The 26,344-nt window shown below is 48.1% G+C and overlaps 2 protein-coding genes across 5 annotated transcripts in view; one reads left to right on the forward strand and one right to left on the reverse strand.

The window, feature by feature from the left end:
* The first annotated feature begins 928 nt into the window (after positions 1–928).
* TMEM271 (transmembrane protein 271) lies at positions 929–2,059 on the forward strand. The gene has a single exon (XM_088020890.1). The coding sequence runs from the start codon at positions 929–931 to the stop codon at positions 2,057–2,059; it is 1,131 nt and encodes a 376-aa protein (XP_087877016.1).
* Positions 2,060–13,169: 11,110 nt separating this feature from the next.
* The window catches only part of PIGG (phosphatidylinositol glycan anchor biosynthesis class G (EMM blood group)), a 44,087-nt gene continuing 30,912 nt past the window's right edge, over positions 13,170–26,344 (reverse strand). The window contains exons 11-14 of one of the 4 annotated variants that reach the window (XR_003607926.2): positions 24,710–25,019; positions 20,750–20,913; positions 19,564–19,693; positions 18,940–19,027 (exon numbers count right to left, since the gene is read on the reverse strand). Coding sequence is in view for 3 of the 4 variants with exons in the window: in XM_028096554.2 (XP_027952355.1) it covers positions 18,814–19,027; positions 20,750–20,913; positions 24,710–25,019 (688 nt within the window). In the remaining variant the exon portion in view is untranslated. The other 3 variants (XM_028096555.2, XM_028096554.2, XM_028096556.1) reach the window with 3 other exon arrangements.

Consider the following 26,344-nt stretch of genomic DNA (forward strand, 5'->3'; position numbering starts at 1 on the left):
CACCACCCTCACGCACACGAGCCGGCGATTCCCAGGCTGCGCTGGAGGGTCCCAGCACCTGATCTCCTTCTCTCTCCTTTCCCTGGCACCCAGACTCCCGCACCCATCCCCGCCCCCCGCCCAGCACCCAGGCTCACCTCTTCCCTGGGCTCCCTTCTCCCCTCCCTCTCACCCAAACCTCCTCCCCACCTGGGCTCTCCCTTCCTGCGTCCTCCTCCCTCCCCTGATTGCAGACTGGCCCCCTGCCCTTCTCCTGCACTCAAGCTCTCCCTCATACCCCGACAGCACCCGGCTCCCCTCTCCCCCCCTCCCTGCACCCCAAGCTAACTTCCTCAGGCTTCCAGGCCGCTGGCAGGCCGGTGGGAGTGGAACCTGGTCTTCGGGGAAGTTCAGACCTAGGGGCACAAGAGGTGGGAGGTACTGGGGGGTGGACCCCTGGGGGGAGCCGCGGGGGGGGGGAGAGAACCCTGGGGTGGGGGGTGGTGTTCCCAAAGCGGCCAGGATAGTGGGAGGAAGGCGGAGAGACGAGAGAGGGGGCACTTCTTCTTGGGGAGGCGGCAGAGGGGCGTCCTAGGGGCTGCGGGGGCTGGGGGGGGCGGAGGAGGGCGGCGCCTGGGCCAGGCTCACGGGGCCGCGGGTGGGGTGGGGGGAGTGGAGCGTCCAGGGAGGGGCGCCGCGGGCTGGGGAGGGGGCGCGCGCGCCCTGCGGTCCTCCGCGCCGCATCGGTTCCCGGCGCGGGGCCGCGGCGGCGGCGGCGGGAGGCGGAGGATGCGGACTCCGGCGGCGGCGGCGCGGGCCAGGGAGGACGCGGGAGGATGAGGAGGAGGCCGGCGGTCCGGCCGCGCGGCGCCGGGAGGAGGCGCAGGCGGCGGGGGCGGCGGCGGGCGGCGGCGGGCGCGCGGGGTGCGGGCCGGCTCGGGCGCGGAGGATGAAGTGGAGCGTCCGCGGGGCCTGCGCCGCGCTCTCCTCCTGCCTCCTGCTCGCCTGCGCGCTCAGCGCCGCCGCCGTCGGCCTCAAGTGCTTCTCGCTGGGCTCGGAGCTGCGCGGGGAGCCGTTCCGGCTGGGGGCGGCCGCCGGCGCCTTCTACTCGGGGCTGCTGCTGGCCGCCGGCCTCTCGCTGCTCGGCGCCGCCCTGCTCTGCTGCGGGCCCCGGGACGCGCCCCTCGCCGGGCCGGGGCCGGGCCCGGGGCTTGGGGTCCCTGCGGCCCAGGCCGGGGCTCCAGAGGCTGCGCCGGGAGAGCCGGGGGCCGCAGCCGGGCCCTCAGGGCCAGTGAACAGCCAGAACCTGCTCCTGCTCGGCGTTCTCGTCTTCATGCTCGGGGTCCTCAGCGCCTTCGCGGGCGCCGTGATCGACGGCGACACCGTGTCCCTAGTAGAACGCAAGTACTCCCACTACTGTCTGCCTCCCCGCGCGCCGGCCGCGGCCCCCGGCTCTGCCCCTGGTCCCGCGGCCGCCGCCCCCGGCCCGGCCCCCGGCGCGCCGCGCGCCCGCAGCACCCTGGACAGCGCCACGTCCGCCAAGTGCCGCCAGCTGAAGGACTACCAGCGTGGCCTGGTGCTTTCCACCGTCTTCAACTCGCTCGAGTGCCTCCTGGGCCTGCTCAGCCTCCTGCTGGTCAAGAACTACAGGTCTTCGCAGGCTCGGCGCGGCCGGCGCGGCCGGCGGAGGGGAGGCCGGGCCCTGGCGCGGCCCCGCGGCGGCCCCGGGCTCCGCGCGCAGCCGCCGGCCTCCCGGGCGCGGCGGGGCCGGCGGGGCCGGCGGGGGCGGCGGCTGCAGCCGCGGCCGAGCGAGGCTTCCATCCTGTCCCCGGAGGAGTCGGACTTCGCAGCCCCGGGGGACTGCGCGGGCTTCGCGGCGCACCACGCAGTCTCCTACATCAACGTGGGCGTCTTCCACGCGTTCGACGAGGCGGGTGTGGAGGTGTGCTGCGGGGGGCACCCGTCGGTGGAGCTGCCAGGGTACGCGCCCTCGGACCCCGACCTCAACGCCTCCTACCCCTACTGCTGCCGGCCGCCCTGCGAGGCGGGGCGCCCGTGGGAGCCAAGCCGGGCCTGCTGAGTCCCCGGGCCCACCCCAGACGGACCGCGCTCGAGCCCGCGCGCGCCTCCCCGCCAGGCCACCGCAGCGAGGGAGGACCTGGGCTGGCGTGGCGTTGCACCTTCAGGGGCGGACTGGCCTCGCGTCGCCGAGGGCTCCTCGCCGCGAGACTGGTCCTTCACTATTATCATTTCTGTGTCTGGGAGGTTCCTCTTCTTTTCTGTGTCTGTTCGTATCCGGATTCCATTTTAAAGTTTACAATAAATGTTTTGGGGTTGCCTCGCCCCCATCGCCCTTCTCTTTGGCAAGTCCGGTCCAGGGTGAGAGAGTTCAGAGAGCGAGGGTGATTTCGCGGGAGGAACCCTCGCTGAGAGGACAGAAAGACAGAGCAGCTGGTACTTTTAGGGTTGGCAGAAGTGAAAAAGCACCCAACAGCAACACTTTGTACACGGATGTGCCTGCTTTTGTTGATACTTTCTTACTGTAAAGCTCTCCATAAACAGTGAAAATGTTTGGTAAATTTATTGCAATTTAAAATTGGTTAGTTCCTTTGTTAAATTAATTGCTATGTTATTGGAGATATTCATCAAATTGGAGTTAGGGGGTGTCGGCACACAAATCAGTTTGGGGCAAACGGTAGAAGTTGGTCAAATGTTGAATTTGAACAGTTGTATTCTGCTAGGTGGTTGACTCCACCCAACCTCTTCCTAAAGCTAACTTTCAGACATTTCTTTTTTTGGAAACTGGCAGTGGGGTTTCTACTGCAAAGCTGAGCTTATTTTTCGTTAATATATATGAACAATCCAATCTTATTTTGGAAAATCACAGTCATAGTTTTTCTGGCAAAGATTATTTTCCTGTTAATTAATTCATTAATCTGGTAATTTTGCCTATTATAGCATTTCATTTAAAAATACACCCCTTAAATAGCCTTAATTGATGTGAAGGTCATACTTTTATATCCTTAGGATATACATATGTGTGCATACTTACACACACGATATGAAATGCATTCTAGGTGACAGCAAAACATGTTTCCATCCAGTCTGGTGGGCTGGCTGGGAGCCAGGCTGGCTCAGAGTCTTGGGGAAAAGGTAATTCAACTGCATGTGCTAGAATTGTGGCGCCAGACAGGAATGCCGATAATTCTTAAGGTGCTTGGAGCAGAGCCCCACCCTGGCCTGAAGAGTGTGTGTCTCCTGCAAAGGGAGGTGTGGACCCACCCAGTGCTCTGCCAGGGGGTGAGCACCACACAAAACACTTTAGGTGAGAAAAGCTAAATAAATCGTGTGTAATATCTTTATAGTGTATAGGGTTCACTTCTAATTGTGGGAATGTAGCCAGATTTAGGGATGAAGGCGGAGTTTCCAGGTCCAGGCTCTGGGATGAGACTTCTCCTCAGCTCACAGGTCTCTTGCACAAAACCAGAGTTCTCTATACCTAGACAACCAAGGCCCCCATCCCCGCTGGGACCTGGCCGGGCTGCCCAGCTGCTGCGGAGGCTACTGGAGAGAGGAGGTCCCACATCCACGCAGAGGAGTGGAGACCTGTCACCCATCAGCACTTGATCCATGGAGGTGGCAAACCCATCACGCTGATGCTCGGGCAATTCCTGTGTAACATGGGGGTCTGATCAGAGGCAACAGGCCAGTGTTTCCTCTTTGTTATGTTGATGCCCCCTGAGGAAAGAGGATGATTCACAGTCAATTTAGTAGGTTCTCATCCACAGTTCTATTCAGATATTGGCCCATATTCAGCCTCTGGATTCAGTCAGGTTGAGTGCAGGGCCCAGCTAGTCCCACTGCTGGTCCTCACAGCCTGGTCCCTCTCCTGCCCCTGCATCACCAGCCCACTGACCAACAACCTTATGCCAAAAATATGATACTTGGCAGCAAAAGTGGGTTTTAAGATACTTTCCCCCATCTACCTAAGTCAAATCGAGAAGGAATTGCCAGGTGTTTCCTGCCTCCTGAGCAGGGATGCTCCCCACTCCTGGAGCAGAGGTCTCATAGACAGCTGCCAGGCTGACCCCCCAGAGCTTACACAGCAGAGGTGGCTAGACCAGTGTACCCCGGATGGGCGGACACATGGTGGGAAGGCCTGGGCAGGGACCACCCCAACAGAGCAAACAGCACGGACACAAGATGTCAGACCTCCCAGTATCCTTCTTGTTTTCTGAAGTGTTCCATCTTTAAACTAATTTGTACACCTTAAAATGTTACCTGCCTTATGAATCTTTCAAATTTGCAATCAAAACCAGTGACCTCTCTAAAGTTTCAGACATTTCTTGGGACAGAACAGAAGGCAGAGGGGGTGAGGTGGGTGAGGCCAGTGCAGGAGCCAGCGAGAACATCGCACCATCTGTGTGGTCATCTGGCCAGGGCAGCAGGGAGCATCTGGGGGTGCGCCGGCAGCTGCTTTTCCCCACAGAAGGCGAACTTCTATGTGACCAATAGACTAGATGAGATTTTTCAAGGTGCGAGTGTTTCTAACTCCACAAATATTGTTAACTCCACTTTACAGAGGCTGATATAATGATGTGGGATACCAGGGTTTTATTTTTTAGAGTTTATTAGAGGAGATAAAATCAAGTCTCCCTAAACTTACATTGTTCCAAAGATCAGTACTCAGGGAAATGAGTGGGGAATTATGAAGCTACTGAGCTTCCTTTGAATTAGGACTGACTTCCTTGGGACCACTCCCACGCCTTGATGGGCACCTGCCTCGCGGCACTCACTTCTCATGCACGTCCATTCTACTTCCTGTAAGTTTTAGGTTTTTAAAATCGATTCCTTATGCCCCTTAGAAAATAATGCCAGTCCTTGGAACTTTCTTAAAGTGGGTCTTTCTCTGCTTCTCAGAATAATAATGAACTCCTGGCTGGTCTAGTGGTGGCCAGACGGAGTTCATGATTATGACGAAGTACCAGAATGAAACAAAACACATTTTAGTTGTTCCATGGCTTAGTGCTGAGTTTGTAAGTTATTATTTTTAACATGAAGGTTGTTTGTCTTTAAGGGAACACTTTAAGATAACACATGAGGTAGTCACCAAATAAGGCACGTTTACCTAGATTGATCAGCAGGCCCTCCCAGGGTCTCAGGTGTCTTTCTTTTGTCCGAAGGGGTGCTCTGCCCTTGGCAACACAAATCTGAACCACACAATTGAATTTTTGACTGAAATTCAATTAAACAATCATTTAATTTTAAAAACCAGTCAGATAGTGTTTGTGATGAAGATCATGCAGCTGGTGATTAAAGATTTTAGTGCTGGCACAGTACAGGCAGAGACCTTGAACATGTGCACACACACAAGTGCGCACAAACACAAATGCATGTGTATGCCCGTGTATGAATATGTGCACACATATATTACATGTGTGCACATGGACACACACACACGTGTGCACACGCATGCACAGACATGCATGCAGACACACACGGCCTCATGAGAAGTGTCTGAGGGCCAGACCAGCAGCCCTGCCCATGGCTTCCAGGGCTCCAGGTAGAACCTGTCCGAGTTGGAGAGGCCGGGCTGCAGACTGGCACATCCCCTTGCAGTGTTGTAGGATTTGCACATGGGGAGCATGCCTTGGAGGGTACCTGGTGGGTGCTGAGCTGCATGGAATCCAATGAGAATCCACAGCACAGCCAGCCACAAGTGAGCTGCCCTGATGTCGGTGCCAGTGGGGTGGGGAAGGCTGAGCTCCTAGGTGCTTAGGTGGGTCTGTGTTGCATAGACACCTGCCATGGCTTGTCGGTGCTGACCTCTTTGTGTCACCTTCAGCTCAATTCCCCTTCTGAGCGAGGGCTGCCTGCATGCCATGCCGTCCTGGGGTGCCCTCAAGGTTATTATTGCCCCAAAGCACTGCTTTCCCATCAAGAAAGAAAATTAATAAATGACAGAAACCTTAGGAAAAGTGAATTCTGGCATATAGTTATGTATAAATTTTACATACCTATGTACCTATTTCTTACATGAGACAGAGCAGCAGTCTAATGCCAACTGGTTGACTTTCCAAGTCATCCAGTATCTGCTTGATTTGCCACTCTTTAACACAGTGACTGACAGGAACAAAACACCAACAAAATGGAAAAAAAAATGAACTTAGGAAAAGAGTATTCATGAATCATTGTGTCCCCAATCTGAATTCTCTAAGGACTTCCTGGGGTGACAGGAGAAAACCTGGTGGTTCCCAGAGCTGTGTTTATAACAGTTGTCTTAAAATCTCCATGTTTAGAGGGGACTCTATTTATACATGGGAGTTTCATCTAGAGAAGCCCGGATCTCTGTTTTGCCTTTTTATCTGCCATTTATCAACAGAATGTCAATAAAATGTCTTGTCACTTTGGGATCAATAAAATCTGTGTTAAAGCACAACACATTCCTTTAAACACACCAACAGTCCTTTACTCCTTGTCTCTGCATGGGTCTTGTCCTGGCCCTGAAGACTATGGCCGAGCGTGGCCGGATCTCCCCGGGATGTGCAGAACAGGTAGGTGGGTGGACAGACACCACTCTGGCCACGCACGGCCTCAGCCCTGGCTCTGCTGGAGGCACCTGGAGGGGTACCCCGCCTCACCTGCTTTTCTCCCCAACACCCAGGCCCCAGATTTGGCCTTGAGTACCTGCTGTGGTCTTTACCCTTTTCCTAAACCATCAGCCTGATCCTTTTCTCCTCCACCCCGGTGCATCATTTCCCTAGAACACGGGTCAGATCATGCTACCCTACTCAGAACCTGCTCTTCAAGAACGGCCCTTTTCCTGAAGGAAGCAAAATCTGGTGGACCTGTCCCAGCCTGACCCTTCAGCCTTCTCTGTGAGCTACCAGGGGCTGGGGACAACCTGCCCAGAGGCTCCTATCTGGTAAGGCTCTATGAATAAATAGTGTGGCAAACAGCGGATCCTGGGTGTGCAATGGGGAAAGCAGAATGAGCTGACTGGGAGAGAAAGGAGGGTGTGTCTCTTGAGCAAAGTGCGGGGCTGGCCTGGACCACCACAGGCCCCTGGAGCGCGAATTCGTTGCCTATGGCTTCTGTCACAAATCACCACAAACTGGATGCCTTCTCTCACAGTCTGCGGCCTGAGATCAAGGTGTCGGCAGGGTTGGGTCCTCCTGGAAGCTCCGAGGAAGAATCGATACCAGACCTTTCTCCTGGCTTCTGGTGGCTGCTAGTGATCCCTGGTGTTCCAATCTCTGCCCCATCTTCATGCGGCCTTCCCGTCTGTCCCCGTGTGCCCTCCACTGTGACTTACAAGGACATTCTCATTGGATTCTCATTGGATTTAGGTCCCACTCTAATCCGGTGTGATCTGCAAATAAGGCCATGCTCTGGGCGGACCAAACTTTTGGGGGGACAATACTGAACTCAGTGCAAAGCTCAGTTGAGGTTTGCAGTTTGCTCATTCTTTCCTGCTTTCTGTGCGGGGCTAGCTGCTGAGGACCTCAGAGCACCAGCACTCCTTGCCTGGGACATGCTGTGCGAGAATGAAGCGGTTGGAACCCTCAGCAGACCTGAATAGATCATCCAGATGAATATTCTAAAAAAAGCTGAAACATTAAAATTAATTGCCCAAGGGGAAAAACTTTCTGAAAATAAGTTATATGTGCTGTATTTGCAAATATTTTGAGATAACAGCCACAAGAACCGCATTCTTCTGCAAATCCAGACAGGCCTATGCCACACTCCCCTCTATGCAGGGTTGGGGCAGGAGTGGCCTCAGTGCCTGGGAGGTGGGGGGGCTGCCAGTCCAGCTGGGAGACAAAGGGTTCAGGACACCAGGCTATTATGAAAGTGACTTTCCCCCTCTGACAAGGATTCCTCTAGGCCTCTCTACCTCAGGACATTTGCAGGACCTTGGGTCAGTCTTTGTCTTATTCATCTTCGGAGCTTTCTTTCTGCTTACTGTCTCACTCCAGCCTTGGTTCACGGTTCTCACTCTGTGAGAATGCCGGTCCCCTGTCCCCTGACCCTGTGTCCCATTGTCCTGGCTCAGCTGGGACATCACCTTTGCTGGGATCTCCCCTGAATTCACCGGCAGGACAGTGTCTGCTCTGCATTCCTACACTTGTCCCAGTGGGCATGCCCATGAGAGTCCCTCTTGCCTTTTTGGTGTAACTCAGGTTATTTTTCCCTAAATGCATTACTTGAGTTCTCCATTGTGGAGCTGCCCCCAGCCATGAGCTCACTGTGCTCCCTCACCTCTCTGCCAACCCCATCCATTCCTGAGGCCAGGGCGGTGGGTGGAAAGGCCTTACCAGCTGCCAGAGGCCTCACTCTCACTTGCCCATCCAACAAGGGTTTCTGAAGACTGCAGCCCAGCCCCCGGGATTCCACGGGGAGCCTGGAGTACACACCATCATCTTTGCCAGTGGTGTGGGCATCACCTGATTAATGGCTAACTTATCTGGAGCACTCAGCATGGGCTGGGCACCTAAGGTTCTCTGCCCCTTTAATCCTGGGAACAGTGACTTTATAGGTGAGAAAACTGAGACTTTGGGAACTCAGTTCTGCCCAGGATGGAGCCGGTGTGGGAGCTGCCACCTGAACTCAGTCTCTCCTGGTGCCTGGGACCTCGGCCTTGTTCTAACTGCAAGGCAAGCCCAAGGATCTGTTTCTAAGCAGCATTTGTGGGCGTTCTGTAAACCCAGATACGGGGTGGGTAGCATGACAATCTCCATGTCCTTCCAGACCTCTGGGTGCTTACAGCCAAAGGCCTGCTCTCTACCCCCTTCAGGGTCCCTTAGGACCCTCAACTCAGCTTTTCCCCCAAATTCGACATCTTCCCTTCTTGGCAGAGTGGCCTCACCCCCACCCCCTCACTTACCCCGGAGTCCTGTCCACATGCCCTGCACACACCCATCTCCAAGCTCTTCAACTCAGCACTCTGCGAACTCAGCTTATCCGGTGTTTCATTCAACAGCCATCAGCTGGGCCAGATGCCGAATTCCAGAGGGTGCCCCACCCTTCCTAACCTGCCACTTGCCCTGATTCAAGTGCGTGTGCTCGTTCTGGGGAGAACAAGAGGGTAAAGAGATTTTACCTTCGTTTTTTGTTTTTGTTTTTTTTTCACACTAAATCTGGAAATCTGGTTGTATTTTGCACGTAGAGCACATCTTAGTTTGGACCAGCTGCATTTCAAATGCTCGATAGCTGCATGTGTAGAGCGGCTGCCTATTGGTCTTAGAATAGTCTCTTCTCTTACGCACTTCTTTTATTTTGATTAGGGAAAATGTTAAAGTATTGCATAGAAATGACACACGTATATCCACCATTTGGATTCAGTTTGCATTGCCATCAAAACAAAACCCTCAAATTTTAAAATTTTAATAGTTTAAAATGTTATTCCCCATATTTGGTCCATATTTCTCTTTTTGTTTATTTATTTTTTTAAGATTTTATTTATTTATCAGAGAGAGAGGGAACACAAGCAGGGGGAGCGGCAGAGGGAGAAGCAGGCTCCCCGCTGAGCAGGAAGCCCGATGGGGGACTCAATCCCAGGACCCTGGGATCATGACCTGAGCTGAAGGCAGATGCTCAACAGATTGAGCCACCCGGGCGCCCCTTCTCTTTTATTTTTAAATATATAAAGTATTACAGGAGCAGCCAGAGCTTCCTTCTTGACCTTCAGACCACCCCTCATCTCCCGTTGGTCAGTCCTAGGAACATTTTAGTGCTTCTAGCACAAAAGTGTGTGTCCATGCACCATTTACACAGTCCTGTTTTTGCATGTTTTTAAGCTTCATATAATGGTACCATACTGTAGTTAATCTTCATGCAGTACGCTGTTTTGCACTTAGCATATTACGTTAAGTTTTTGAAATTGATTCGTGGTGCTCCCTGTACCTCTGGCGTATTTACTCTAACGGACGTGTTGTATTCTGTTGTATAGACAAACCGCAGCTTCTTTAGCATCCCTCTACTGAGACACTCCTGGATTACTTCCTTGTTCACTTTCATAATCCACACAGCAACGGAAACCCTTTACCTGCCCTCTTGTTTCTGTGGGTCGCACACCCAGCTGTGAACGTTGGACCTGTGCATCTCAGCTCTGCCAGGAGCTGCTGGGTACTCCGCACCGTGCAGTGTGGAGACAGGGTTCCTAGAGTTACAGGGCCCTCAGCAGTAAACGCCCTGGCCCCCTCTCTCAGCATCTCCCTCGCTTTGTCTTCTTGTTTGTTGGGAAATGGTATCTTGCTGTTCTCACTTGCATTTCCACCATTGTTAGGGAGGCGTCTGTATTTGTTTTCAGTGTCTTCTGCGTTGTTCTTGGACCTTTCCACAGATGAGACTGTCGCGTGGCACACAGAGCCTTGTCAGGATGTGGACTAAAACTATGTTGGATCTGCATGTTAATTTGGGCAGAATGCCACCCTGACAATTGTGAGCCCATCCATCCTTCTTTAACTGTGTCTATCTCTTCACTTATTTGGGTCTTCCTTTATGCCTGTCAATAAAGTTTAATATTTTTCTCTGTAAATATCTTGCATGACTTTTGTCAGATTTTCCCTGAGATGCATTTCAAGTTTTGTGGTTATTGTCAATGCTGTTTGAAAACTACATTTTCTACTTGTTTGGTTTAAAGACAATTGTTGACCTGGCATGCAGATCTTGTCCCCAGCAACATTGCGAACATTTCCTCTCGGTTCTAATAACTTATCTATTTCCAGTATCATCTGTGACTATTGATGGTTTTGCTTCTTGCTCTCCAAGCCCTCTGCATGTTTTCTGTCCCAAGTGTTCTTTCTAAGATCTCCCACACAAACTTAAGTAGAGGTGACAGGACTGAAATCACCAAGTATGGGGTTCACCTGGGATCTTGGCGATACCTTTTAATACATTAAGGGTGTTTTCTTCTATTTGTAGTTTGTTAAGAGTTTTTTTTTGTTGTTGTTGTTTTTATTTTTGTATAAAGGGGTACTGAGTTCCATCAGTGTCTTTGTCTCATCATCATGGTCATTTTTTTCCAGATTAATTTGGTATTTTGGTCAATTACACTCATATATTTCAATTTCAGATCAAGCTAATAATGCATCTAGTTTCAGTCAGTTGTACTATTTTCTCACTCTCCTACTCCATATTTCCACCCCTTTGAGCAACCACTCTCTTTGGTAATATGCCTCTGAATTTATAGAAAACAAGGATTTACACTGAAATTCTTATTTCAATTTTGGGCATGATTACTGATTTCTTACTATTGAACTTACACCCCTAACTCAATACACAACCCTTTCTCCCCACACCACCAGTAGAGTTTTGGCTTTTTTTTTTTCCTTTTTTTTTTTTTTCCAAATTAGTATTCTACTTTATTAAGATCATAGACATTGTCCACAGGTGAAGTATACAATGTTCCACGACGACAGTGTCTTTCTTGTTTTCCTTGAAATTAAAAACTGACTGATGTTTTCCATGAACCTGTGGCCAAGTCATCCCCAACTTTTGACAAAAGTGAAAGTATATCTCCATTTATTCAAACATGGCAAGTAATCCAGGCTTTCTTTTCATATGGGCCTCCCTTCCCAAGTCCTCATCCCCTCCTGACATGGGCTCTGTGGGTCTCTGCAAGTCAATATTGGGGATCTCCCCGTGCTCCTTTCAGGTCCCCGCATGTAGCTGCACACTATGTCCCAAGATCTTCATGGGCAGGAAGTGGGGCTGAATTCTTGTTAAGTGACACTGGCCAGTCACAGATGTTTATAGCAGCTTCATTCATAATTGCCAAAACTTGGAAGCAACCAAGAGCTCTTTCAATAGGTTAGTGGATAAATAAACTGTGGTACTTCCAGACAATGAAATATTAACCAGTACTAAAAAGAAATGAGCTAGGGGCATCTGGGTGGCTCAGTCAGTTAAGCACCCAACCTTTGATTTCAGCTCAGGTCATGATCTCAGTGTTGTGAGATGGAGCCCTGCATTGGGCTTGGGCTCTGTGCTGGACGTGGAGTCTGCTTAAGATTCTCTCTCTCCCTCTGCCTCTTCCCCGTCTCTCTCAAAAATGAATGAATGAATGAATGAATAAGACAAACCAAGACAGTGCCAGGCAAACAGGTGGGCAGTCATCTTATCCTCCTGGCATCTTTGTTTAAAAAAAAAAAAAGAGAGAGAGAGATGAGCTAAACCATGAGATGATACAGAGAAACTAAATGCATGTTGCTAAGTGAAAGAAGCCAGTCTTTGAAAAAGCTACATATAGGGCGCCTGGGTGGCTCAGTGTGTTAAATGTCTGCCTTCGGCTCCGGTCATGATCTCAGGGTCCTGGAATCAAGCCCCGCACCAGGCTCCCAGCAGGGAGCCTGCTTCTCCCTCTCTCTCTGCCCCTCCCCTCTGCTCGTGCTCTCTTTCTCAAATAGGTAAATAAAATCTTAAAAAAAAAAGGGCTACATATATACTGTATGATTCTAACTGTATGACAGTCTGGAAAAGAAAAAACTATGGAGATAGTAAAAAGATCAGTGGTTTCCAAGGGTTCGGGGGAGGGAGGGATGAATCTGTGGAGCACAAGGGGATTTTTTAGGGCAGTAAAATTATTCTATATAATAATATAATGGTGGATACATGTCATTACACATTTCTCAGAACTAATAAAATATTCAAGACAAAGAGTGAACCCTAATGTAAACTATAGACTTCAGCTAATAATAATGTATCAACATTGGCTCACCAATTGTAACAAGTGTCCTTCACTTATGCAAGATATTAATAAAAGAAGCTATGTGTGGGGGGACTGTAATATGAGAACTCCCTGTACTTCCCAATGAAGTTTTCTGTATATCTAAAACTATTCTAAAAGATGCCTTTTTTTTTTTATAAAAGACTATGGTGAAAATAAAATATAATACTAAAAAGTATTAAATTAATCTAAAGAAGGCAAGAAAGAAATGACAACAGTGACAAAAAGTGAAACAAATAGAAAAGTCACAGCTCTAAATCCAACACTACAAATAATTACATTAAATGTAAATGGACTAAATATTCCAATTAAAAGGCAGAGACTGTTAGACTGGATAAAAGAACAGGACCTAACTTTTGAGTTAAAGAGCCTTTATTTTTTTTAAATTTTTTATTGTTATGTTAATCACCATACATTACATCATTAGTTTTTGATTTAAAGAGCCTTTAATACACTTTAAACAGACAGAGTAGGTTGTAATCAAAAGGGTGAAGTTATATGCAAACACTAATCAAAAGAAAGTTGAAGTGGCAGTATTAATATCAGATAAAACAGACTTTAAGACAAAGAGTATTACCAGAGATAAAGTAGATTTCACAATGATATAAAGTAAATATATCAGGAAGACAGAACAAATATCAATGTACATGTCTAATAAGAGGTTTTAAAAATATTTTTAAAAATTTTATTATTGAAGTATAGTTGACATACAATGTTATATTAGCTTCAGATGTACAACACAGTAATTTGGCACTTCTACACATTATGCAATGCTCACCACAATAAGTGTAGTCACCACCTGTTACCAGTGTTATTATAATGTTATTGGACTACATCCCCTATGCCGTATTTCTCATCCCCTGTCATTTATTACCGGGCGTTTGTACTCTTAATCCCCTTGCCTATTTGTCCTGTCCCTCCACATCCCACCCTGGCAACCAGTCTGTTCTCTGTATTTATGAGTGTTTCTGTTTCTGTTACCTTGTTTTTTAGATTCCACATGTAAGTGACGTCATATGGTACTTGTCTTTCTCTGCTAGCATATTTCACTTAGTACCCTCTAGGTCATAAATAACAGAATTTCATTTTTTTTATGGCTGAGTTATATTCTAATGTGTATATATACCATATCTTCTTTATCCATTCATCTATCAGTGGACATTTAGGTTGCTTCCATTATCTTGGCTACTGCAATTAATGCTGCAGTAAACATAGGGTGAATATAACTTTTTGGATTAGTTTCTTGTTTTCTTTGGGTAAATTCCTAGGAATGGAATTCCTGGATCGTATGGTATTTCTGTTTTTAATTTTTTGAGGAAATTCCATATTTTCCACAGTGGTTGCATCAGTTATCAATTCCAGCAGTAGTGCATGAGAGTTCTCTTTTCTCCACACCCTCACCACTTGCTATTTCTTGTCTTTTTTGACCATTCTGACTGGTGTGAGGTGACATCTCATTGTGGTTTTCATTTGCATTTACCTGTGATCAGCAATGTGGAGCATCTTTTCATGTAACTGTTGGCCATCTGTATTTCTGCTTTGCAAAAATGCAAATGTCTGCTCATTTTAAAATCTTTTTTTTTTGGGTGGGGGGACTTGTGTGACACAGTGGGTTAGGCATCCGACTCTTGGTTTTGGTTCTGGTTGTGATCTCAGGGTCGTGAGATTGAGCCCTGTGTCAGGATCTGCACTCTGTCCCCCTCCCGCCGCCACATGCACTCTCTCTCTCTCTCTCAAATAAACAAATCTTTAAAAAAATAATAAAATAAAATCTTTTTTTTTTTTTTTTTTGGTTTTGAGTAGTAGGAGTCCTTTATATATTTTGGATATTAATCCCTTAACAGATATATCATTTGCAAGTATCTTCTCCCATTCAGTAGCTTGCCCTTTTGTTTGTTGATGGTTTCCTTCACTGTGCAAAAGCTTTTTAGTTTGGTGCAGTCCCCATAGTTTAGTTTTGCTTTTGTTTCTTTTGCCTGAGAAGACATATCCAGAGAAATGCTGCTACAGCCAATAAAGAAATTATTGCCTATGTTCTCCTCTGGTCTCACATTTAGGTTTTTAATCCATTTTGGATTTATTTTTGTGTACGGTGTAAGGAAGTGGTCGTGTTTCATTCTTGTTTATGTTGCTGTCTGGTTTTCCCAACACCATCTACTGAAGAGACAATAGGTGTCTTTTCACCATTGTATATTCCTGCCTCTTTTGTGATAGATTAATTGACCGTATAAACTTGAGTTTATTTCTGGCTTCTCTCTCCTCTTCCATTGGTCTATATGTCTATTTCTGTGCCAGTACCATACTCTTTTATTATAGCTCCATAATATATCTGGAAATCTGGGATTGTGATACCTCCAGCTTTGTTCTTTCTTAAAATTGCTTTGGCTATTTGAGGTCTTCGTGGTCCTATACAAATTTGAGGAATATTTGTTCTAGTTCTGTGAAAAATACAATTGGTATTTTGTTAGGAATTGCGCTAAATCCGTAGAATTGGAGGGTGGTAATATGGACATTTTTAACACTATTACTTTGATCCATGAGCATGGTATATCTTGCCATTTGTGTTGTTTTTATCAATGTCTTATAGTTCTTAGAGTACAGGTTTTTCACCTCCCTGGTTAAATTTACTTGTAGGTATTTTATTCTCTTTTGGCGCAATTGGAAATGGAATTGTTTTCTTAATTTTCCTTTTTGCTATTTCATTATTAGTGTATAGAAATGCAAAATACATGAAGCAAAAACTAACAGATTTAAGAAACACATAAATTCATAATTACAGTTGGAAATTTTAGCTATCCTCTTGGCAATTGAAAGAATAAGTAGAAAACAAATCAGTAAGGATGTAGAAGGTCTGGCTGACAACAAGTACTCTGGCCTGATAGTTATAGGACATCACATCAAACAATTGCTGAACCTACTTTTTTTTTTTTTCCCTATTGCACAAGACGAGCCAACTGCTAGGCCATAAAAATGAAGCAGGAAATATTACAAACTGAATGATAATAGAAATGCAGCATATGAAAATTTGTAAATATAGTGAAAATAAAAGAGGAAATTTATAGCTTTAAATGCTTATATTGGAGAGGAAAATGACTTAAAATGATTCTAAGTTTCTATTTTAAAAAGCTATGAAAAAAGACACCAGTTAATAACTATATTAACTATTTGATGACCAGGAACCGGTTTTAAGCATTTTGTTCCCTAATATGATAGCATGGTACTTACATGTAGACATTTTGCTAAGTGTAGTTACATTTTAGGGAACTGGTTGGGGGCTTGGGTATGACATGTATCGCATTCTCATAGTTTTTTATTTAAAATAATGGAAAACAGATCCCCAGTTAGTGTTTTAGCATGAAACAATGGATTTTCAGAATGGATTATGAAGTGGGAGATGTACTGTAACTAGAAAAAACAATTTTAGAAAGTGACAAAAACTTAAATATTTGTAAATATTAAATATCTGTACATTAGGAAACACTCTCCCATCCAAATGACAAGAAATAACAATGGTGTTGATGAGGATGTGGAGAAAGGGAACTCTTGTGCACTGTTGGAGGGAATGTAAATTGATGTGGCCACTGTGGAAATGATATGGAGGTTCCTCAAAAAGTTAAAAATAGAACTACCATATAATACACCAATTGCACTTCTGGATATTTATCTGAGGGAAACAAAAACACTAACTCAAAAAGATATCTGCACTCCTGCATTCATAACAGCATTATTTACAATAGCCAAGATACGAAGACAAACTAAGTGTCCACTGATGGATGAATGGATAAAGAAAACATGATGTAGACGCGTGTGTGCGCACGCACACACACACACACACACACACACACACACACACACACTACTCAGACACAAAAAAGAAGAAAATCTTGCCATTTGTGACAACATAGATGGATCCTGAGGGCATTATGCTAAGTGACACAAGTCAGACAGAGAAAGACAAATACTGTATGATCTCACTTATATGTGGAATCTAAACAAACAAAAAACCAAGCTCATCGATACAGAAAACAGACTGATGGTTGCCAGAGAGGCAGGGGTGGAAGGTGGGTGAAATGGGTGATGGGGTAAAAGGTATAAACTTCCAGTTATAAAATAAGTCCTGGGGGTATAACATGCAGCATGGTGACTATAGTTTAGGATGCTGTATTATGGATCTCAGAGAGAGTAGATCGTAAAAGTTGTTATCACAAGAAAAAATTGTAACTATGTGTGGTGATGGACGTTAACTAGGTTGACAGTGGTGACCATTTTGCAAACAAATATCAAATCATTACGTAAGCTAAAAGATGTAAGTTAGAGTTTTGGAGGACTTGCATCTGCCACTGTGAGCTTCCAATGCTGGAAGACTTTTCTGAGGAGACTGTTGGCAATATAACAAGTGATTTTTGGTACTGAATATTGTACCGTGTCAACATCTGCAGAGAAGTGTTATTTCCACAGGATACTACAGAATCCTACCTGGGTAACAGACCCATTTGGGGAGCAGTGCAGAGCAGTGAATTTTAATAAAGCAGAACACAAAGTGCACTGACACGGTTTCAGATTCCACACTGCAACTATTCTTTTCCTTTTTAAAATAACTTTTATTTTCAAATAGTGTAAATCTCACAAGAAGTTGCAAAAATAATACAGAAAGATCCACGTACAGTCTACCCAGCTCCCCGCAATGGCATCGTACACTGACAGAGAACTTGTCAACCAGGTAACCTTGTTACCTCAGGTGCAGACCTTAATGGGGCTTCACCTGTTTTGCACGCACTTGCTTTTTCTCCAATTAACCATTAAAGAACCATCGTTTGTCATGTTTTAGTGCAGTGCCAAAAAGAACATCCACGGTGATTAGAAAAAGGATTTTAAAATATTCCTCCCTTTCAACAGAGAGGGAGACAAACCATAAGAGACTCTTAGTCATAGGAAACAAACAGGGCTGCTGGAGAGAAGGGGGGGTGGGGGATGGGGTAATTGGGTGATGGACATTAAGGTGGGCACGTGATGTAATGAGCATTGGGTGTTATATAAGACTGATGAGTCACTGAACTCTACCTCTGAAACTAATAATACACTGTTAATTAACTGAATTTAAATAAAAAATAAAATATTCCTCCCTTTCCCAACTACATATCTATGTGACTACTTCACAGATGACAACAGACTGAATGCAGAATCTAACCTACTCTAATTGAAGAACTTAATCTTCAATTAAGACACTAAAGATGTGCAAAAACGTAAAACAATGCCGCTCTCCTCAGTAAATATTCTTGTTTTGGAAAAGTTATTTTTCTTAAAAATATTCTATGTTAAGATGGAATGAGTTTATATCTTTACTTTCAACGAATAGTTTTTGAAATGTCTTAATGTTGACAGATGTAACACACACTAATGCTCCTTGGGACCTCCAGTGGTTTCTAGGGTCATTAAGGGTTCTGGGTTCTTCGAGGTAAACTCCAGCAGCAGGTAAACCTTCTCCCAGAGTTCCCAGGCTTTCTGAGGTCCACAAACACCACAATAAACCTGAGACATCTTTATTCATCAATTTAAACACAGATATTTGAGTGAAATATTATCCAGAGGAAATTAAAAGTTCAGAACTTTATGGAGTGATTGTCAACAGGGGAATATGATTCATATTCAAACTAAATATTTTATTTTATTTATTTGACAGAGAGAGACACAGCGAGAGAGGGAACACAAGCAGGGGGAGCGGGAGAGGGAGAAGCAGGCTTCCCGCTGAGCAGGGAGCCCGATGCGGGACTCGATCCCAGAACCCTGGGATCATGACCTGAGCCGAAGGCAGCCGCTTAACGACTGAGCCACCCAGGAACCCCGAAACTAAATATTTTAAAGTGACCTTTTAAACTACTATTTAATCTAAATTCAAGTACAGCAGTGAAAGAAACTGAAACTATTCAACTTTGTAGAATTCACAATTTTCTTTAGAACGTCCTTGCATTTAGACAGATTTTTTTTTCACTACCCAACTGCATGAAGTGAATAGGGGCCCGTACCTTGAAAAAAAAATTAATAAAAAAAGAAACAAAAGCATGAAGTGAATAGTAGACCTTAAAAATACATTGTTTCTCCAGTGCCTAAGACTTCGTGTTAGTTTGATCCATGGCTGTGAAGAATGCACAGATGGCAGCTGTGATGAGGATATGCATCCCCTCATAAAGGAGTTTTGGAGAAAACACACTCCATATAAATAAATGGTAACGGAGGGATGTCACCAAAATGATATACGCAGAGACTGGAAAAGAACAGATCAGTGCATAGCAGAAGCAAGCATGACCCAGTGCAGAACCGCTGTTAATAAAAAGGGAATGTGTATTAGTATACTCCACTTTTGCATCATATAAGGCATGAACATACACATAATCAATATTTTTATTTTGAAAATGACCATGGTAACTCTTGTTCCTGGGACACCCCCGCGCAATCTGGTCAGTCTGGTGGGCAGGAGCCCACCCACCCAAGGGCACAACAGCTGCAGGAGGCTGTCCTGTCACTCTCTACTGTCTCAACCTGCAAAATATCTGTGAATAGTGCAGCCCCAAATTTTGCAACAGATATGTTTAAAAATCATGTGCATGTACTACTATATAATGCATCACAAATGTTATGAAACATAATGAAAAGAAAATCACACAGGATGAGATACACGTTTTGAGCTCTGCTTTGTGCTGCCCAGTGGAGCATCTGGTCTGGGGACACTGGCCTGAGAGTGTTTGCTAAGCAAATTAACAGCAAAGAGCATTCTCAAGCATGTGCAAGCCCTCAAAGCACACGCATGCCCTCCTTTTCTTTTCAAACCATCGACACAATCATTACATAAATCTAACCTATTCTTGAAGGTAACTTCCTTCCAAATGACAAGTTCCATCATTCACTCACTTCACCTCACAAATCCTCAGAGGCCAGGCTTTCCAAGGCTCTGGTTAAAGCCAAGTTCCAGTTCTTCCCCCTGGAAGACTGGAGACACAGGGGTACATTTGGCAGGAACAGTGTCCTCCTAGGGTCTCCCTAACTGTCTGCGCCCTGCAGACAGGACCTCCCTAACTGTCTGCGCCCTGCAGACACGGACCACTCAGCATGTGGAGGCTGGTCCTGCACCTGAGCAAGATGCTGGCATCTGGGCGGGGGCGGGGGGGCATGCCTGTGGGTTAACCGAGTAGCTTAAGAAATGGGAAGGTGCTTCTGGGAGTGGGGCACCAGGGGAGCCCTGACAGACACAGCATGCCTGCTCACACCACCTGCAGCACCCGTGGAACTCCTCACGAAGGCCCCTCAACCTCAGGAGGCAACACCATCACCCCATTTTACAGAATCAGACAGCCCACATACCACTCAGGCCAAACTCTGCCAGGCTGGACCCAGGCCCTGAGTCACCGTGGTGCCCAAAGACTGCAAAGTCCCCGCCTTAGGAAGCCCTCTTTCTGGGAGGACCAATGCATAAACAAGTAACAAAGCACCAAGGAGCGTGATGGGCAGGAGGGTGGCGTCAGCTGCCCCGTTGGTTTGGGGGCCACGTGGAGCCTGAGGAGGCCTCTCGGTGGCAGGGCAGGGCACGGGCACCAAGCCTGAAGCCCTTTGGGCCTCTGCAGGCTCCTCTCTGCAGCAGGGACCCTGGAGGTGACAGCCAGCATGTCTCGTCTTCACGCCCCGAACAGCAGATCCCTCCCTGCCTGCCCCACCCAACGAGGTCACCAGCAAGCAGAGAAACCAGGAGAGATTTTCCTTCTTGTGCCCCAGGCAACCACATTGTGGTAGGAGCTGGAAGAGAGCAGCTGAAGCTACAGAGCCCCGCAGCCTCCCCAGCCAACCAGACACAGGGTGGCCACAGACCTGCACTTACACCTGCCTCTGGCCCACATGCTGTGGACTGTTCACTCTTATTTAAGGAAAAGAAAACTGATGAAGACCTTTTGGCCCTTGGGGTTTGGAACCCTGTATCTGGAGTAAGATGCTCTCTTCAAATTGTCAACCTCCCATCAGATTTAGTGCTGAAAGACAAAGAAGAAGCCTCACCTGCTGGTTTCTGAGCTCAGGAAGCTCACTAAATGGCTGGCCCACAGCACAGGCCCTGCAAACGTGGCAAACGCTGTCAGGAACATAGCTGGGACCTCCATGTAGGTGTCCAGGCCCACGAAGCCCGCTGAGACATCCACCGTGGCTATGCTGTTGGAGTTTCCCTGGAACACAGGGAGAAGCAGCACTGACACGGCCACCAGCAACCACAAATAGCCACATGCGGTCATGGCGACATGGACACATGGGAGCCCCAGGTGCCCGCCCACCCCTTTCCCACCTTGCTTCCAGGTGGGGAAGAACAAATGAAACGTCTTCTACCTTCAAGAAACTAAACAAATAAAGGTCTGCTGATGAACTATGGCAAATTCCAAACTCCTCTCAGCTCTGAGTGGATACAAGCAAAGCTTCTATCTACCTGAGACAGACATGCTGACCTCCCTGTGCTGGGGGACCCGTCCGGAGGGTTGCACCTGGCCTTGGGAGGCAAAGTGGCCAAGGGGAGGCTGGGGGTGGTGTTGCCAAATGGCTCCTTCAATGGGTGGACACCGCTGTTAGGCAGAACAGGGCACGCTGGTCACAGGGAGGGCTTGGTGTGTCAGACCCGAGACCCCGGTGGGTCACCACCCAGCCCTGGGGGTAATGCATAGCTCATCCTGCATAGGAAGGAGGGTGGGGTTTGCATCCAAGGGAAACCTCTCCTAGATTCAGCTCTTCTCTCCACTTTCGGTCTTTACCACTGCTGGTGTCCTTTCCTCAGCTACTCCGGACATTTATAAGTTTGACATTTGTCTGTCCCAGTCCAACTAAGGCCCCTCCTGGAACCACTTATCAATGGCCCAGGACACAACTCCAGCTGGGTGTTTATGGCTTCACAAATGGGACAGTGGAACCCCACCACCTCCTCCTTCGCTGTGTCATTGCAGGCGGCCACCGGGTCATGGTGGCAGACCTCCCAAGTATCTCAAAGACACGCATGTACTCCCGTCCTTACCACCCTGTTACAGCGGGCCCCTCCCCTGACAGAAACCTCCACTGTGCAGCTTCCCCTTCAGCCACTTGGCCCGTGGCTGCCTGGGCTCTCTCTTGATTACTTAATTCCTACTTAGAAGCCCCTCACTACAGACTGAGGAGACGCCAGAGCTGCTGAGAAGAGGGAAGAACGAGAGTTCCAAGTGCTGCAGGAGGGGAGGCATGACAATGACAGACGCACGGTTCCAACACTGCGAAGTCGCCTGCTCTGGGGCTTTACTTGCATCCACTCATTTCATCCTCCACAGTCCTGACGTTGTGCCATTGTGGCTCTCAGTGAACTGGTGGGACACTGAGGTACAGAGACCCAGAGGAGGCCAGCTGGGTACCACACTCCCAACCCCTGTGCAACCAGGTGTCCCCGAGCTGAGGGCAGGAAGGAGGGGCAGCAAGCCTGCAGGTCTTCTCCCAGGAAACCTGACCGTGACGGAAGGGCTATGGGCAGGGTTGAGACGAGGGAGGCCTGCATTGCTATGGGTCACTGCCTGATGCGCCAGGGTCTGTGCTGATTTTGCGTGCCGACAGACCCCCAGCATGGACCGGTGACGCTGCAGGGGCACCGGTGGTATCGGACACGCGCATTCCGCTGCCAAGTACCAGTACCGTGCGCCATCATGGATGCCTCATCACCTCCCCGTGGAATGTGGCTACGTGCCACAAAGGAGCACACAGAATGTGAGGCGGTCTCCTCGCTCGGGGCATGACCGTGGCTCTGTCAGTCTTCCTGACACCAAGGCCTCAGTGCGGGCCAGGGTGCCTAACCGGCAGCCACCTCCTTCTTCTGGACTCAGAGGCAGCCCACTGGATTCTCACCACCTGTGCCAGCAGGGTCTACCACGCGACCAGTCCGCAAGCACCAGGCCATTATCTGCAGATATGCCAGGACCACACCCACAAGGAGCTCTGGCTATCCATACACCCCTGGGGCGCTCTGTGCTCACTGGACATGGTCGCTGTCCAGCACGGTGCCCGGGAGCCTGGACAAGGGAGAGGGGCGTGGTGATTTTCCGCGGTGATGGCATTCCCATTCCCCTCCCGGGCACTCATGGTCAGAGACGCAGAACTCCTGGACGGAGGCCACCACCAGAAGAGGCCTGTGCGTGACTTTCAAAGTGAGGACTGTGAGGCTGACAAGCCATCTAGAGATTTCTGGAATGCTTAGCAAAGCTTAAAGTCCTTCTACAGCAACACATCAGTTACACTGAATGGCCAAGCGTGAAAGAACCCTGACACAGGGGTGTCTCTACCAACAAGGCAGAGCAGGTCTCACCCAGAAGCAGACTCCAGACCCACGCCTCTCTCCTCTGCAGCTCGAGGTGCAGTGTTTACAACTGCCTCCTTTATCTTCTTCCCCTTCCCAGCGGGCATTCTGGAATTCCTGGGCAAACTGCATTCCCTCACATCCACAAGGCTGGTGACCTTTTACATTTCTTCTGATAGGTAAGAAAAGTTGTGGCCTTTGAGATGGGGCTGCTTGACACCATGGAGACACACACAGCTGAAAGACCGTGAGGCTCAACAGAGGCCAGCCTGCAATGGGGCGGAACTGACCGGCACGTCTCCAGGCGCTGTGAGCTGCTCGTCAGTGTGGCCCTCAGTCACCAACACCTCCCGGGATGGGCAGCAACTCCAGGGAGGTGCAGTCACTCTCCAGGTCCTACAGACCCCAGTCATGCCTTCCCTACAGGTCCTGTGGAACACCAGCAAGCACAGAGAGCGACTACACAGGATACCTACCTCCTGTTTGTCACTACTCGACCCTTATAGCAGCCGAGGGGGAGACAGCTGTGGAGCAGCCCATTTTATAGATGAGACTAGGGCACAGCAGGTGCTGCCAGAGGCCATCTGGCTTAGAAGCGATGGACACCAGTGTCGGGGCTACAGCCACCCACGTGTAGGGCTAGACTGAGAAGTACGGGGGTCCTCCAGGGGAGATGGATAGTAAGGAGGGTCTGAGGGTCAGGTCACATCCTCCAGGACATGGATTTCTAGAACTACCCCCACCCCCTCACCCCTCTCTGGGCTTCCGGGAACAGAGAGAAAACAGTGGAGTGGCGGGGGGGCTGCTCTGTGGATGAGACCAGGAGTGCCGGCAAAGCAGGGAGAAGTGGGAAGGGCAGAGGGAAGAAGCCCCAGGCCCACCTGTGGGGACACACAGACCACGCAAGTCCCCAGGGACTGAAAGAGGAGGGAGAACCTGGTGCACAGAGACAGTACAGACCCTCACCATAAAGATGGGAAAACAACAGAGATGCTCAGGGGCTTGTGCACAGTTCCTCTGCCAGAGGGTGCAGAGCCGGTAGTGGAGTGTGGGGCCCCCTGAACCAGAGCAGAGATGCGGGAAGGCTGGGATGGAACTGAGTCCCTCCCAGACCAGGAGCTGGTCCCTCTGTCCACCTGTCCAGGTGCCGCTCCAAGCATGTAGGCAAACTCTGAGATCCATCCCAGAGGCAGCTTAGACTTGCCTCTGGTGGGCCCTTTAACACTGGAGAGAAGACATGATGACCACGGGGCCCCAGGGGGGACTGAGAGCCAAGTAAGGACACCCAACAGCACTCGGCACTGATGGCCAGGGGAACGGGCAGAGGGAGTTCGGTCATCACTTCATCAGGTAAAGCAATGGAACTGTGATGGGTGTCCCTAATGGGTCGTGGTAAACAGATCCAGTACACAACGTACAGTGCTTAATACGCTGTCTTAAGCACCCCTGGGTCCATACCAAGGGTGTCAGTCTTAGATAACTAAGTTGTATTTTATCCTATCAAATACACACAGGATCTAGGCATCATTCCCCACACCACACTGAAAGTTCCTTCACTGAACAACCTTTCTAACTTCCCAACTTATGGTAAATTTTCTCAAAGAAAAAAGATAAATGACATATAAAAAGTTAATAGATTTCTATCCACGATAATAATGAAAACCTACCTGGAAATAGAAGAATGCTTGACCGAACCAATAATGCATTATAGTGATCTCAGCTGCGTCATGCCTCAGAGGCTTCCAGATGAATTTAGTCATTATAGTTTGAATGAAGAGGCTAAACACTAAGACTGGCAGATTATGTGGTCTAAAAAGCAAAGCGGCCAGAAGAACTAATCCACTATATATCTCCCATAAACCCACAGTCTTGATTGTGAAGTCTGCAGCAATGACTTGAGATTTAAGCAAGTCTTTGGTGCCCGTGAACAGAATGCCAAGGACAAAGACATGAACAAAACGAGCTTCAATAACACCCCTAAAAAAAAAAAAAGCAAAACAAGTTTGATTCGTTAGCACCAGCTCAAAAAACTCATACATATTCTTCCCATGAAAACCACGTGTCTACTTAGCTGACTAGATAAGCCGCAGCACCCGCCCACCTGGGTGACTCTGTGGAAGTGGGGGCGTCTGCTTCTGCGTATCAGCCCCCCAGGACCCCCTTTGCCCAGAGGCTGGCAGGCCTGTCCTCTCTCTGTGCACTTCTGTGGTGGAGCCGGCTTCTGGGAAATCTTGCTCATTTGGCCCAAGGATAGCCTGGTGCAAGACTAGAGCCATCACCTGCAGGGTGCTGGAAAAACCATCCAGTGGCTTCACGGTGAGTCTGAAAGACCACTGCAACAGGATGAGGCCAAGCTCTATCAGAAACGTCCCTAAGTTCATAATGTTAAGATACATTTGGACGTGTTTACAACCAAGCACCCAAGTGCAGTGCACAATGTGGGGCCTAGAGAAGGTCAGGGCGAGGTTAGTCAGGACTCTGCCGCTTACTAGCTCTGCTGTTGGGGGAAGTTAGTTAAGGCTTCTGACGATCACTTCATCATTCCTAAAATGAAGAGAAATGGTACCTACACTTCATAAGCTGTCCTGGGAATTAAACAAGAGAACACAGGTAAAGTGTGCGGCACACAAGTATTAAGGATTATTAAGAAATATTTTAGGGGTGCCTGGGTGGCTCAGTCGGTGAAGCGTCTGCCTTCACTCAGGTCATGATCTCAGGGTCCTGGGGTCAAGACCCGTGTTGTCGGGCTCCCTGCTCAGCGGGGGGTCTGCTTCTCCCTCTCCCTCTGCTCCTCCCCCTGCCTGTGCTCTCTCTCCCTAACTCTCTCTCTCAAATAAACAAATAAAATCTAAAAAAAAAAAAAAAAATTATTTTAGCACTTCACTTCCAATTATTTGTAAAGGATATAATTTATGATGCTCTATCAAAAATTTCATCTTATGAAACACATGCATCCCTAAAACACATTTTAAATAAATTTCATAAATCAAATATTTTATATATACAAGAAAAGCTAATCATTTAAAGTAATGCTAAGTAAATTAAATTTTATTTTATTTTATTTTATTTTATTTTTTAAAGATTTTATTTACTTATTTGAGAGAGAGAGAGAATGAGAGATAGAGAGCACGAGAGGGAAGAGGGTCAGAGGGAGAAGCAGACTCCCTGCTGAGCAGGGAGCCTGATATGGGACTCGATCCCAGGACTCCAGGATCATGACCTGAGCCGAAGGCAGTCGCTTAACCGACTGAGCCACCCAGGCGCCCAGTAAATTAAATTTTAAATGAAATCATCACCATAAT

The sequence above is a fragment of the Eumetopias jubatus genome, unplaced genomic scaffold (genome assembly GCF_037043125.1).
Source record: "Eumetopias jubatus isolate StellerSeaLion01/CBP00866 unplaced genomic scaffold, mEumJub1_p1.0 scaffold_2, whole genome shotgun sequence".
NCBI classification, from domain to species: domain Eukaryota; kingdom Metazoa; phylum Chordata; class Mammalia; order Carnivora; family Otariidae; genus Eumetopias; species Eumetopias jubatus.